Source organism: Dendrobates tinctorius, unplaced genomic scaffold, assembly GCF_039654945.1.
Source record: "Dendrobates tinctorius isolate UK_male_01 unplaced genomic scaffold, ASM3965494v1 ptg000126l, whole genome shotgun sequence".
In the NCBI taxonomy this organism is placed as follows: Eukaryota; Metazoa; Chordata; class Amphibia; order Anura; family Dendrobatidae; genus Dendrobates; species Dendrobates tinctorius.
The window spans coordinates 297,435-312,817 of record NW_027361794.1 but is presented as its reverse complement, the minus strand read 5'-3'; the positions used below and the strand labels follow the sequence as shown (position 1 = coordinate 312,817).

The 15,383-nt window shown below is 46.4% G+C and overlaps 1 protein-coding gene across 1 annotated transcript in view; it reads right to left on the bottom strand.

The window, feature by feature from the left end:
• Positions 1 to 2,229: 2,229 nt before the first annotated feature.
• LOC141047029 (uncharacterized) overlaps positions 2,230 to 15,383 on the bottom strand; it is a 110,942-nt gene continuing 97,788 nt past the window's right edge. The window contains exons 2-7 of the mRNA XM_073541940.1: positions 13,684 to 13,833; positions 13,375 to 13,554; positions 13,168 to 13,291; positions 12,987 to 13,084; positions 12,698 to 12,788; positions 2,230 to 3,202 (exon numbers count right to left, since the gene is read on the bottom strand). Coding sequence (XP_073398041.1) covers positions 2,283 to 3,202; positions 12,698 to 12,788; positions 12,987 to 13,084; positions 13,168 to 13,291; positions 13,375 to 13,554; positions 13,684 to 13,764 — 1,494 coding nt within the window. The 5' untranslated portion in view covers positions 13,765 to 13,833 and the 3' untranslated portion in view covers positions 2,230 to 2,282. The remainder of the gene's footprint in view (positions 3,203 to 12,697; positions 12,789 to 12,986; positions 13,085 to 13,167; positions 13,292 to 13,374; positions 13,555 to 13,683; positions 13,834 to 15,383) is intronic.

Genomic DNA, 15,383 nt, shown 5'->3' with positions numbered 1-15,383 from the left:
AACTAGCCCACCCGAATCGACTAGCCCGCCACCGTCCACCACCCCGGAAGACTCCACCACAGTCGAACTTAGACGCTCCGAGCGGTCAACAGCTGGCAATCCCCCCGAACGGTACGAACAGGACCAGTTCATATGGCAACAAAAACTGACATCTACACAGGCCAATCCGAGCCTACTAAGGCCCTCGCCCGAGCACTGGCGAGCACACAGGATGGGGGAGTGTAGGAGGGAGGGCCCCCGCAGAGTGTCCGGGCCAGAACCAAGGGGACCGCCGTCTAGGTTCCTAAGGGAACTGTACCCGGGGGACAGAGTGAGTAGGTGGACCGCTGAGACTGACAGGACAGCAGGGGGAGGAGCAAATATAAAAGGGGCAGGGAGTCAGCAGAACGGCGGAGACGGAGCAGGAGACTGTGGGAGCGCCAGAGAGCCAGAATGACAAGCAGCGACCAGAGAGGAGCCCAGCAGCAGAAGGGAGACTTACAGTGGCCTGCAGGGAGAAGGCGCCGAGCTGACCAACAGGAGACTGCCACTATCCTCCAGCCCGGGGTTGCGGCCTGCCCGCTGCCGCCCGCAGCCGCTATCCTCCAGCCCGTTGGAGGATACCATCTTGCGTACCTGCTATTACCACACATATACCCCACGTCTCAGTATATAGGGTGAGGTGACGTATACACACTCGCTCTTCCAAGCCTCTCATTTCTACGGGTTTCGTTGTCCTCACCAAAGGCGACTCATCAGGAGACTTTATTTAATATTGAACACAAAACCTACAAAAGACAAAGTGAGCAAAAACCCTGCTGTAACTAAATAAATAAAAGCAAAAGTGCATCTAAATACAGAGTTTTTAGTAATACTGTTTTTGATCAAAAATAGCATAAAAGCCATCCCACCACGACAAGGTAACTCTGCTCGGGATAGTCCTACACTGTCTAATATTAAGAAACCTTGCCATGTGTCAAAGTTGACCTCAATGTGTGAACAAGGGCAGAACAAAAGGACTGTGTCCCAAACAGTAGACACCAGTCTGGGGAAGCCTTATAAACAATTTCCAGCTCAAGAGAGGGAGGTCACACCCCGGTTTGCAGAGAATGCAAAAATACAAAGAAAAAACACAAAAACTGAGCTTGCTTTGAGTTGATACACATGCTGTTACGGTTCTGCAGCACAGGACAAGGGTAGGAGGGGGAAAACTGACCCTGCACTGCGACTAGGCTGATGCCCTACAATGGAGTTCCTTGTGACTAGACCTACCGATGATCCTAGGCTAATCTCAAGCTAAGACCTATAGATGGGGGTAGGGGGTCCCTGAAAGATATAAGGACTGGGTACAAAAACGGGTCACCTCCTAACAGAGAAAAGAAATAAGACTGCAAAAACAAACTGAAAACAGAAACCAAGGCTAGCAGAACCAGAGGTCCCAGAACTGCATTAAACACACAGAAAGCAAAGTAAGGCTCCAAGCCAGACTTCAAGCGGATTAACATTGTTGTCCACCAAGGAATGGGAGACAGGTACAGGTTAATAAAGGGTGATACAATCACCTGACCAAAGGCAAACTCAGCACCAGGGGAAAAAGACCAGCAGCCAGAACACTACAAGAAAATGGCGGATAGTCACAAACTGAGCAGATTCTAACACATGCAGCACATAAATGCATGTTCACATTGACCATAAAACACAAAACCTACAAAAGAAAATGAGCAAAAACCCTGCTGTAACTAAATAAGTAAAAGTGCATCTAAATAATACAGAGTTTTTAGTAATATTGTTTTTGATCAAAAATAGCATAAAAGCCATCCCACCATGACAAGGTAACTCTGTTCGGGATAGTTCTACACTGTCCTCACCAAAGGTGACTCTTCAGACTTTATTTAATATTGACCTATATTCAAGAGAGACAAGACAAAAAAAAAACTAAAATCATGTATCATGTTATCCGAAAAAGTCAGAAAACTAGCATATATGGGGATACCCCAGACTTCAAACTATATATTTATATATTTTGTAAGTTTATAAGCCACTCCAGTGGCGGTTAGTCAGGAATAGATAGTACATGAAAATTCAGGGAGTGAATAATGGGTATAGTTTTACATTTGGAATTAATAAAGTTTAGTTTTATCCTTTTGTCAGTAAACATGAGGAATCACAAGAGACAACCCATTTAAGAAGATCCAGTTTTGGTTAAAACTTTTTCAACATTATGAACATAAAAAATGCTTCTTCCCAATGTTACATCTCTGATGTTTATTAACAGTTGATTTCCAAGTAAAATATTTCCAACATTAAAAAAATGAAAAAGGCTTCTCCTCTGTGTGACTGATCTGATGTCTAACGAGAAGCCATTTCCGGTTAAAACATTTCCCACATTCTGAACAGGAAAAAGGCTTCTCTCCTGTATGGGTCCTCTGGTGCGTAACACAATGTGATTTATGTGCAAAACATTTCCCACACTCTGAACAGGAAAAAGGCTTCTCCCCTGTGTGAGATATATGATGACGGATAAGACCTGATTTATCTGTAAAACATTTCCCACATTCTGAACAGGAAAAAGACTTCTCTCCTGTGTGGGTTCTCTGGTGCTTAACACATTCTGATTTACTGTTAAAACATTTCCCACATTCTGAACATGAAAAAGGCTTTTCCCCTGTGTGAGTTCTCTGGTGAATATCAAGAACCGATTTCCGGTTAAAACATTTCCCACATTCTGAACAGGAAAAAGGCTTCTCCCCTGTGTGAATTCTATGGTGAGTAACAAAATATGATTTATGTGCAAAACATTTCCCACATTCTGAACATGAAAAAGGCTTCTCCCCCGTGTGAGTTCTCTGGTGGCTATCAAGAACCGATTTCCGATTAAAACATTTCCCACATTCTGAACAGAAAAAAGGCTTCTCCCCTGTGTGAATTCTCTGGTGAGTAACAAAATGTGATTTCCATGTAAAATATTTCCCACATTCTGAACATGAAAAAGGCTTATTTGCTTTAGGAGCAGTTTGTTTTTTAATGCCTCTTTTGCGACTTTGATTTTTCTTAGTAGATGGGACCTGTTTCACTGGATCAGATGGCAGATCTTTGCTGTGAATGGATGATGGTATATCTGGAGAAATCTCATTCACTTCAATTGTATCTTGTAGGATCTCAAGATCATCAGATTTAAAAACTGAAGATGTCAGCTGTCCCACTGATCTCCTGGTACAGTCATCTGTTAAGATAAAAAACAATAATTTTTTAATTAAATATCCTTGAGTTTTATATTTTGAATATTTCTACTTTTTCCATAAAAATGGCAAGCTATGTAAAAAACTAAAGAGAATAACAGTTCACAGTAGAATAGAAAATCTTGTCAGATGAACCATTAGTGTGTGGCGTTCAACTGTTTGTTCATTCTGCCTCCCAAATATCGAATAAAAAGAAACCAATGTTATGTAGGGGAAAATACCAATTCTCATCTCACAAAAAACAAGTCTCCACTCAGGTCAATCATCTTTCATTGGAAAAAACATAGGTTCCCACACTATTAGTGGCTCAAAGGCTGTTGAAAAGCAACAAGGGTTCTATAAGCCAATCCAGCAAAATCCACTCTCACTTCGGAGTCTTGCAGTGTACTCAAACAACATTTAGTATTCCTGTATTTAGCAATATTATAGTGAGAAGAATCCACTAAATTTGGGGTGTGTGTCTCCTGGAGCACAAACTGGGCACTATGTGTTGGGTAATAAAATGGCAAATGTGTAATTTTCACTCTCCAACATCCACTCATTTCATTGTACCCAGAACAGATTTTAGACACCCTTTGCCAGATGCAGCAAAGAAGCCCCAGAACATAACAGAACCTCCTCCAGGTTTCACAGTAGGGACAGTGTTCTTTTCTTGATATACTTCATTTTTCCATCTGTGAACATAGAGCTGATGTGCCTTGCCAAAAAGTTTCATTTTTGTCTCATCTGTCCATAGGACATTCTCCCAAAAACTTTGTGGCTTATCAGCATGTAGTTTGGCAAATTCCAGGCTGGCTTTTCTTTTTTTTTTCAACAATGGTGTCCTCCTTGGCCGACTCCTATGAAGTTCACTTTGGCTCAAATAATAATAATAATAATACTATGATGGATGGTGCGATCTGTCACTGATGTTTCTTGAGCTTGAAGTTCACCTTTAATCTGTTTAGATGTTTTTCTGGGCTATTTTGTTACCATTCGTATTATCAGTCTCTTTGATTTGTCATCAATTTTCCTCCTGCGGCCATGTCCAGGGAGGTTTGCTACAGTCCCATGGAGCTTAAATTTCTGAATAATATGTGCAATTGTAGTCACAGGCAGGGCCGCCATCAGGGCATGACAGCCATTACAGCTGTATGGGGCCCCGGTGATTAGGGGGGCCCGCCCGGGCCCGGCGGCGCCCAAGCACGCTGGGCGCTGGCAGCCCGGTCCGCGCTCGCCGCTCGGGTCCTGGCCGGGCCCCCCCCTACAATTTGTTCAGAGGCCCGGGCCCGCCCGGCCCCCCTCAGCCTGCCCTGGCTTTTTCTCCCCGTGTTTCACTGTGACATGGCAAGGAAGGGAAAGATATCGGTGCAGCGCCTGGCTCCTCCTCCTCTCTACCTCCCCCCAGTGCACTATGGTCCAGCACTGCCCCCGGCTCATGTTACGTCACACGCTGCTCTTCACTTCCTCATTCCTGAGCAAGAAGAGCGGTGTGCACGTAGCGTCGGCGTGGGACTGGCTGCACCGGGTAGCAGAGCAGAAGACGTCGGTCTGACGGTGCGGTGGACGGCGAGGCGGCGCCCGGCGAATGAGCAGGTAAGGTATTCTTTTTATGTCTCTGTCTGTCGGGGCCCGGCTGAACATGGGGGAGCCAGGGGCCTGGCTGTTCATGGGGGTCCTGTGGGGAGTCAGGGGCCCGGCTGTTCATGGGGGTCCTGTGGGGAGCCAGGGGCCCAGCTGTTCATGGGGGAGCCAGGGGCCTGGCTGTTCATGGGGGAGCCAGGGGCCCGGCTGTTCATGGGGGTCCTGTGGGGAGCCAGGGGCCTGGCTGTTCATGGGGGAGCCAGGGGCCCAGCTGTTCATGGGGGTCCTGTGGGGAGCCAGGGGCCCAGTTGTTCATGGGGGAGCCAGGGGCCCGGCTGTTCATGGAGGAGCCAGGGGCCCAGCTGTTCATGGGGGTCCTGTGGGGAGCCAGGGGCCCGGCTGTTCATGGGGGAGCCAGGGGCCCGACTGTTCATGGGAGTCCTGTGGGGAGCCAGGGGCCCGACTGCTCATGGGGGACCCAGCTGTTCATGGGGGTCCTGTGGGGAGCCAGGGGCCCGGCTGTTCATGGGGAGCCAGGGGCCCAGCTGTTCATGGGGGTCCTGTGGGGAGCCAGGGGACCGGCTGTTCATGGGGAGCCAGGGGCCCGACTGCTCATGGGGGACCCAGGGGCCCAGCTGTTCATGGGGGTCCTGTGGGGAGCCAGGGGCCCGACTGCTCATGGGGGACCCAGGGGCCCAGCTGTTCATGGGGGTCCTGTGGGGAGCCAGGGGCCCGGCTGTTCATGGGGGAGCCAGGGGCCCGGCTGTTCATGGGGGTCCTGTGGGGAGCCAGGGGCCCGGCTGTTCATGGGGGAGCCAGGGGCCCGGCAGTTCATGGGGGTCCTGTGGGGAGCCAGGGACCCGGCTGTTCATGGGGGAGCCAGGGGCCCAGCTGTTCATGGGGGTCCTGTAGGGAGCCAGGGGCCCGGCTGTTCATGGGGGAGCCAGGGACCCGGCTGTTCATGGGGGAGCCAGGGGCCCAGCTGTTCATGGGGGAGCCAGGGGCCCAGCTGTTCATGGGGGTCCTGTAGGGAGCCAGGGGCCCGGGTGTTCATGGGGGAGCCAGGGGCCCGGCTGTTCATGGGGGAGCCAGGGGCCCAGCTGTTCATGGGGGTCCTGTAGGGAGCCAGGGGCCCGGGTGTTCATGGGGGAGCCAGGGGCCCGACTGTTCATGTGGGTCCTGTGGGGAGCCAGGGGCCCGACTGTTCATGGGAGTCCTGTGGGGAGCCAGGGGCCCGGCTGTTCATGGGGGACCCAGGGGCCCAGTTGTTCATGGGGGTCCTGTGGGGAGCCAGGGGCCCGGCTGTTCATGGGGAGCCAGGGGCCCGGCTGTTCCTGGGGGAGCCAGGGGCCCGGCTGTTCCTGGGGGAGCCAGGGGCCCGGCTGTTCCTGGGGGAGCCAGGGGCCCAGCTGTTCATGGGGGAGCCAGGGGCCCGGCAGTTCATGGGGGTCCTGTGGGGAGCCAGGGGCCTGGCTGTTCATGGGGGAGCTGTGGGCAGCCAGGGGCCCGGCTGTTCATGGGGGAGCCAGGGGTCCGACTGTTCATGGGAGTCCTGTGGGGAGCCAGGGGCCCAGCTGTTCATGGGGGTCCCAGGGGCCCAGCTGTTCATGGGGGTCCTGTGGGGAGCCAGTGGCCCGGCTGTTCATGGGGGAGCCAGGGGCCCGGTTGTTCATGGGGGAGCCAGGGGCCAGGTTGTTCATGGGGGACTGTGGGAGCCAGGGGCCCAGCTGATGGGGGTCTGGGGGAGCCAGGGGCCCGGCTGATGGGGGTCTGGGGGAGCAAGGGGGCCGGCTGATGATGGAGGTCTGGTTGGACCCAGGGGCCCGGCTGATGATGGCGGTCTGGGCGAGCCAGGGGTCCGGCTGATCATGGGGGTCTGGGGGACCCAGGAGCCCGGCTGATCATGGGGGTCTGGGGGAGCCAGGGGCCCGGCTGATGATGGGGGGAGCCAGGGGGCTGATGGGGTGAGCCAGCGTCCATGATTAGTAGGCACATTGTTGACTGTCTCCACCTGCAGCTCAGCCCGTAGTCATATCATTTTAGTCAGCACAGACTGTGCTGACCAGTACCAGCATGCTGGCTGTCTCCACCTGCAGCTCAGCCCGTAGTCCTATTCTTTTAGTCAGCACAGACTGTGCTGTGACCAGTACCAACATGTTCACCGTCTCCACCTGCAGTTCAGCCCGTAGTCCTATCCTTTTAGTCAGCACAGACTGTGCTGCACAGTACCAGCATGTTGACTGTCTCCACCTGAAGCTCAGCCTGTAGTCCTATATGGGGTATCAGCCTACTCGGGACAAATTGCACAACAACTGTTAGGGTCCAATTTCTCATGTTACACTTGGTAAAATAAAACATTGGGGGTGAAAAGGTCATTTTTGTGAAAAAAAATAGATTTTTTATTTTTATGGCTCTACATTATAAACTGTCAAGCACTTGGGGGTTCAAAGTGCTCACCACACATCTAGATAAGTTCCTTAAGGGGTCTACTTTACCGTAGCATTTACTGACCGAGGGAACATACCCTAAAGAGTTTTGGAATTATGACTGTATAAAAGTTAGTAAACTAAATGGGGTGATCAGCCCTTTACTCTTGACTCCTATTTAATTTTTTTTGTTTTTTGTACATAATCACTTAGCATTATGTTTTGAGGTGTATTTACGTTCTATAATTTATCAGTTTTTAAAAATTACCAATAAAGATTTTTTTGTAGTGTATAATCAGTGATTATATATGTAATAATATACACTTTCCATTTATTTGGTGGGCACGCTGAGGCGGCAGCGGTGGGCAGGCTGAGACGACCATTAGATTCTTCTTGACTGGGTGGTGGGCGCGGCGGCAACACTGGCTGAGTGAGTAAATAACAAGTCCATGTATTCGTTTGTCCACCATTTCAGTATGTGATTGTACTTACCGTATATATACATTGCTATTGGGGAGGGGGATGGAATGATTGTATAATGATTCCTTCCCCCTCCCCCTTCGACTCCCCAATAGCAATGTATATATAAGCTACTGGATGATCCTGACCTGCTGGAAAACCAAATGCCCAATGATAACATAAGGCAGCAGTGCTCAGGATAATCCAGTAGCTTAGAAGTGAAAGGGCGGAGGGATTTTGGAAGGTTTGTGTGGTGGAGGAGCTAGGGTGGAGGCGGAACTGGGGGTGGAGCCTTGTCAGAGTCTCAAGGGGGGCCCCATAAATTTTGCCAGTATGGGGCCCCGAATTTCCTAGTGGCAACCCTGGTCACAGGAACATCAAGCTGCTTGGAGATGGTCTTATAACTTTTACCTTTAACATGTTTGTCTATAATTTTCTTTCTAATCTCCTGAGACAACTCTTTCCTTTGCTTCCTCTGGCCCTTGTTGAGTGTGATACACACCATGTCACCAAACAGCACAGTGAGTATCTATAGCCCTCTATACAGGCCCACTCACTGATTCCAAGATTGCAGACACCTGTGATGCTAATTAGTGGACACACCGCGATTTAACATGTCCCTTTTGTCACATTATTTTTAGGGATATCATCATTTCTGTCCAGGCCCATTCCATGAGTTTTATTTTTATTTTTTTAAATTCTGTGGAAGCATGGTTGACAAGCAATGTCTGACTTTCATTTGTTCACTTTCATTTGTTCGTTTTCATAGATTTTTTTATTATTACTTTTGTCAGATTCAAGTTATTTCTGTAATCATTGTGGGTTTTTCTGTCATTAAATGAGGGGTAGCAACAATTTTGACCACTTGTTTATAGATTATAACATCAGAGAATTAATTCATAAAATGGAATCACTTTATGGGGATTTCGACTATTCTGGTTTTCTGTAATTTAGTTATATTAGGGCTTCTGCAAATGATGTGTCCAATCTCATCTGGGATCTGTTCCTGCTGTCCAGCTGGAGTAATCTGCTCCCTACTTCAGCCATTTGGAAAGTACCACACCCTACTAAAGCTCAAAGCATATGGCCGGAATCTGCCAGATGCAGCCTTGTTCTCCTCTGATTCAATCCTCTGTGTGCAGCTTGTGGCTTCTTGTGTATTTGTTACCTGTTGTGACCGTGGCCCGTTTGCGGACTACTCTTGTGTCTTCTGATTCTGTCCTTCTGGTTCTGAACCAGGTACCCGACTATTCTTCTTGCTATCTAATACCACAGACTAGCAGGTAACAACATGGTCCAAGCCTAGGGGTCCCGGTGTAAGTCCTGATCCATGTAAGGGTGTTAAAGGGCGATGAGCAAGGCAATCCTTGAGATATAGAAAGCAGAGAAGATGGGGCCAACCATGCTCATGGTGGACATCTTTTGAGCTTCCAGGTGACCCAATACATTGTGTCTGCAAACTATTCCAGCTAGAACTGCATTCAAATAGCTAAATGGCGCTCCTTCCCTTCTGAACACTGCCATGTGCCCAGACAGGAGTGTACAACCGTATGTAGGGTATTGTGCGAATTTGGAAAATAATTTGTAAGATCCATTTGTTTTCTATTATCCTTTGTGAATAATTCCAAAGTTATCACCACATAAAGTGACATGTCAGATTTTAAAAATGGGGCCTGATTAAGAACACAAAACTGACTGCGGGAAGAGGTTAAATCAGAGTATTTTGGACACTAACTACTGTAATCAAAAACTGCGAGTATAGACAATAACACATCTACTGAAATGATCAAACTCAACAGTCAGTAATGAATGATTAGCTAGATGTGAAACCTATCTGGGGTATTTAGAGTACGGGGATCGGAGGCTTCACAATCTAAACTATTGTAAGGTCCAATATTTTCTGTCAGATGAGTTTCAAGAAGATATATTACACATTTAACCCCTTACCGACATCGCATGTAATAATACGCCGATGTCGGTATCCCCCGCTTTGATGTGGGCTCCGACGGTGAGCCCACATCTTTTCTGGGACAAGTCACCTGTTTTGAACAGTGGACATGTGCCCGCAATAGCCACGGAGGGAATCGCGATCCACCTGCGACTATTAACTAGTTAAATGCCGCTGTCAAACTCTGACAGAGGCATATAAATGGCGCTCCCAGCAATCGTGCTGGAAATACGCACACTGGTGACCTCCACCACGTGATCGGGGGTCATCGGTTCGTCGGCATAACAACCAGAGGTCTCCTGGAGACCTCTATGGTTGTCAGTGCCGGTTTGCTGTGAGTGCCACCCAGTGGTCGACGCTCATAGCAAGTCAGTAATTCAGCTACATAGAGATGATCTGGCATCACCTCTATGTAGCTGAGCCGATCAGGCTATGGCAGCTCCTAGTCTCCCATGGAGACTATTGAAGCATGCCTAAAAAGTCAAAGAAAAATGTTTTTAAAAAAATAAAAAAACATAAGTTCATTAGCCCCATTCAAAATAAAAAAAAAAACCCTCAAACATGCACATATTTGGTATTGCCACATTCAGAATCGCCCGATCTATGAATAAAAAAAAGGATTAACCTGATCGCTAAACGGTGTAGCAAGAACAAAAGTCAAAATGCCAGAATTGTGGGGTTTTTTGGTTGCCGCGACATTGCATTAAAATGCAATAATGGGCGATCACAAGAACGTATCTGCACCAAAATGGTATCATTAAAAGCATCAGCTCGGTGCACGAAAAATAAGCTCTCACCCAACCAGAGATAATGAAAAATGGAGACACTACGGGTATCGAAAAACGACGCAATTTTTAATTTTTTTAGAAAAGTTTGGATTTTAGTTAAAAAAGAACCAAAACATATTTGGTGTCTATGAACTCGTAATGACCTGGAGAATCATAATGGCAGGTCAGTTTTAGCATTTAGTGAACCTAGAAAAAAAGAGAAACAAAAAACAAGTGTGGGATTGCACTTTTTTTGCAATTTCACTGCACTTGGAATTTTTTTCCCAATCTCTAGTACACTACATGGTAAAACCAATAATGTCATTCAAAAGTACAACTCGTCACAGAAAAAATAAGCCCTCCCACGGCCATATTGATGAAAAAATAAAAAAGTTATGGCTCTGGGAAGAAAGGAGCTAAAAACGAAAACGCTAAATCGAAAAAAGCTCCGGTGTTAAGGGGTTAACTGTGTGTAATAGTGCAGAGCTGAGATGTCTTAAAGGAAACCTGTCAGCAGGATTGTGCACAGTAACCTACACGGTCAGGTTGGCACAGTTATACTGATTACAATCTTACCTTGGTTGATGAAATCCGTCTTGTGGTTGTTGTTTCATCTGTATTTGTAGTTTTCAGTTAATGAGATTCTCGTGCTCCGGGGTGGGGATGTGGGCGGGGCTTTACTTGGTGCTCTGATTACATATTCATCTGTATTGGCTTATGACAGGTCACTGATCCTCACTGACCTGCCCCCTACTTTACACAATGACACTGACGGTGCCTGTCCAGTATCATCTATCTCTTACTTATAGATGCTACTGCACTGGCGCCGCCATCACCGGTCACATTTTGCTGGATGTAATTTTTTTTCTAAGCCTCACAATAGCCACAATATTATAGGTATTATCAACAATAACATCAACACTATTATATGCATTATGTAAAATAGGGGGCAGGTTACTGAGGGATCAGTGACCTGTCATAAGCCAACACAGATGCACCACATAAATCCCTGCCCACAGCCCCGCCCCAGAGCACGAGAATCTCATTAACTGGAAACTACAAATACAGATTAAACAACAACCACAAGACGGATTTCATCACCAGGACTATCAGGGAGTTACAGACTCACATTAGTGACGCAGGACAATCCCACCACAATCAAACTATTATACAGAATGAATAGGTAAAAATAGACATAGAATAAAAAGGTTACATCCCCAACAACAATAACATATATCGAATATGTTATTCTATGCCTATTTGTGGGTTCTCTAGTTTTTAAAAATTTTTCCCGTACCTGTACAAGGTTGTTTATTCCCCACTCCCTTCCTTCCTTTCCCTACCCTGTTTATTTCTAAAAAAACAATAAAATTATTTGAAAACATCCCCAACAACAACGTATGTACGAGGGGAGAGCTCCAACAGTAAACCAGAGTTGCACTCATATATGGTTATGAGTCCTAACCAGAAGAGTAGAGAAAGTATTAGCGTTCTACATTTCAGGAGAGATTGTGCAGTAATCTGAATTCCTTAGGATAGAAAGCATAATGGAATTTATGACATGAAATGCATCCAGGAAACCAGGGCTCGAGCCATGCCAACACATCTCCTGCAGGTGTGAATAATTGTATATTACAGCCATCAGCCACACACAGCTTAGAGATATATCATGGCACAGTGTAATGGTTTTCCTGTAGTTTATCACAATCCTCCTTGAAATTAGTTTTAATACAAAGTGAAAAGTCAAGATAAAAGGAAACTCTGTTGTTATTTTACAGAAATTCACACTTGGCCTCACTGCACATTTAATGTTGTTTATCATATAAGTGAAGTCTGGCCAGAAAGACTGGACCTGGTCTTGTAGGGACCATATGAGAACATTCAGCAGCACAGAAGGGAGAGAAGGTAGATTCACCCAATAAGATATCAGGGATCTAGGAAGCCAACAGCATCATTACCCTCTACTTTCTCTTACAGACCCACCATAATAGTTTTCTTCAAGTGATTTTCTAACTTGTCAGCGCATTCTATGTACACTGTCATTTGGCTTTGTAGTTTACAGATTGGGCAGGTAATGGTGAGAGTCTCCTAATCCCAGAGGGTAGGTGGATCCTTCAGGTGGTAAGTTCTATAGAAAAGGGCTTTTAATGCCCAAAGTCATTAGAACAGTTTTGGGAGGAGGAGAATGTTGTGGTCTTGAGGCCAAATGGTGATCACACGATTGTGATATGACCAGACTACACCACCGATAAAGCAGCTGCAGCCGGTATCTGAGAAGAATCTGTGACTTCTCTGCATTTAGTGGTTACTACTCACCTGGGTAGTCATATGTAGGAATCTCCTCTTTACACCGCTCATCACCCCTCACATATGTCTCTGTAGTATTAATATGGGTCAGATCTTCACCCTGAAACAAATATTGTAAAAGTCACAGACAGATGGAGAAGTCACATCTATGATCAGCTCTAATCCTGCCATCTCCACCGTTCTCATTACACAAGTATAAAGCATATAATACTGGTGGATAAAACAAGACTGAGCACAAGATCTTCACAGCCGTCTACACATCATAGGGGAGATCTCATGACACCTTCTCTCCATCTACCTGATGATCCTGAGGAACATTGGAATCTTCTTGTTTACAGTCCTGCGGAAGAAGAGGACGGGGACATCTCTCTGGTGTTGTCATGTTGCTGGAGAGATCTGGAGGAAACACATACAGGGACTGAATTTTTTCTTTACATACAGATAATTATAGGCCGTGTGTATTTAGTCCTGTCTACTACCTGGTGATGTGAGGGGCTGGGGAACCTCCATCATGACGTCCTTGTACAGATATCTGTGTCCTTCTAAATACTCCCACTCCTCCATGGAGAAACAGACGACGACATCCTGACACCTTATAGGAACCTGAAACATACAATGATACCATCATCCCCCCGATCCTTTCATAGAGTTACTGTATAATGTCCCAGCATTCCCAGCAGTGTTACCTCTCCAGTCAGCAGCTCAATCAAATTGTAGGCGAGTTCTAGGATCTTCTGGTCATTGATGTCCTCATGTATCAGGGGGTGAGGTGGAGGCCCCGTGATTGGGCTCAGGGTTCTTCCCCATCCCTCAGACACAGGGTCCTGACAGCGCTCACTAGAGGTCTTCTTCACTACTGTGTAATCCTGGTTATGGAGAGACACATTAATAAATCTCACTACAGACATTTCCAGAGTCCTCACCTCTCCAGTTCTGTCCATCTGTTATTCCCATAGATAAGAATGATGTAATGTGACGTCATCAGAATCTCTCACCTCTCCAGTAAGCCAGAAGAGGATCTCTAGGGTGAGGTGTAATATCCTCTCCTCCATCTTGTCTCTGTCCATATCCATCATTGATCAGTAAATCAGGAAAATTCTCTTATACAGAAGATCTTCACTGAGAGGATCCGATATTGTAGAGACCTGAATGAGAAGATGAGCCGATGTAACATCATAAAAATCCTGTGTAATAATACAATTACTGGAGATAATAAGGGAAACATATGAGATTATTTTACAGTATTTAGTTTTCTTCTTTACATCTACTAATAAAACATATATTTAGGCCACAGGCAACAAGCAGTTTCTCCCTCGGAGTCGGCAGCTGAATACGTTCCTCATAGACTCATCTTCCATAACGCTAATTCTCGTCTCATTTCCCGACACTGGAATCGGCATTAGCAATACTGCAGGAGATATTCATTACACGGGACAGGAGAAATAACTACTTCATGATGAGGACGACATCTTCATCTTCTACTACGGCTCTAGACACATATTTGTCCAGAGTCCGTCACTGACTCCATCCCCACCGGCCGTCTATATGAAGGTTTCCCGTCTTCCCCGCACTGTAATCTTCTATTACGTTAGATCTCATGTCTGATTCACACACAGAAGTTTGAGGCTTTTTTAAAAGCTTTTGTGTTTGCACAAAACCACGGACAGAAATTATTTGATCCAAAAGTCTCCATAATGGGGTTTATTTCTGGCCTTAGGCTTTCCTATATTACAAGAAAAAAAGCCGGATTACTTACCGGTAATGCTCTTTTAGAGAGTAGACGTCAGCACCCACATGAGAGAGGGGATCCGCCGATAGGAACAGGAATCCTACAGAATAAAAGGGGCGACCCCCCCCTCATCCTCCGTTGAATTTCAGAGTACGAGAGGAACCGCCAAGTATTAGTTCAATATTTATCAAACCAATTCTAATAGCTTAATCTATATAACTATCTACACACAACCATTACCAAGTGATCCATTCACGATATAACACATATATTGCACATATAGCACATCACATATATGAATATATCATATATATGTGCACAACAGCAGATATATTGTCCGATAAGATTCTTACGTGAGATCCTCGAAGCTGTGGAAGAAAATGATTTAAAGCGTAACTAACTGCTTTTAATTCCTTCCAATTAGAGGAGTGTTCCACTTCCTTAGCATCCCACCGGCCCTGAGCTAGGCTATCTCCCATATGAGTGCCCCATCCCTCGGGACTAGCATCAGTGGTAATTATTCTGGATGGTTTTACAATCCATGGAACCCCCTTGGAAAGATGGTTTTCATCCAACCACCAAGACAAGAAGTGTAATCCTCCATCGGAAAGGATTACTATACCCTCTAAAATCCCCGCAAACATTCTTCTGGGCGTATTGGACTGCTGGAATACATGAGGTAAGGGACCCCAAAAGGGACATGGACTCCCTTAATGACATTTGAGGATTACTCATCGCTGATCTGACCTTTGTCACTATGGTCAATTTCTTTGTCTCTGGGAGAAGACACTTTTGACTTACGGAGTCAAGGTATAGTCCCAGGAACGACAGAAGGGTTTCCAGAATCAGCCTGGATTTTTCGAAATTGATAATCCATCCCCACGCCTGTAAGGACGAAATTGTGTCAGAAAGGCGAATTTTACATTGGGAGGCCGATCTTCCTACCACCAGGAAATCATCTAGGTA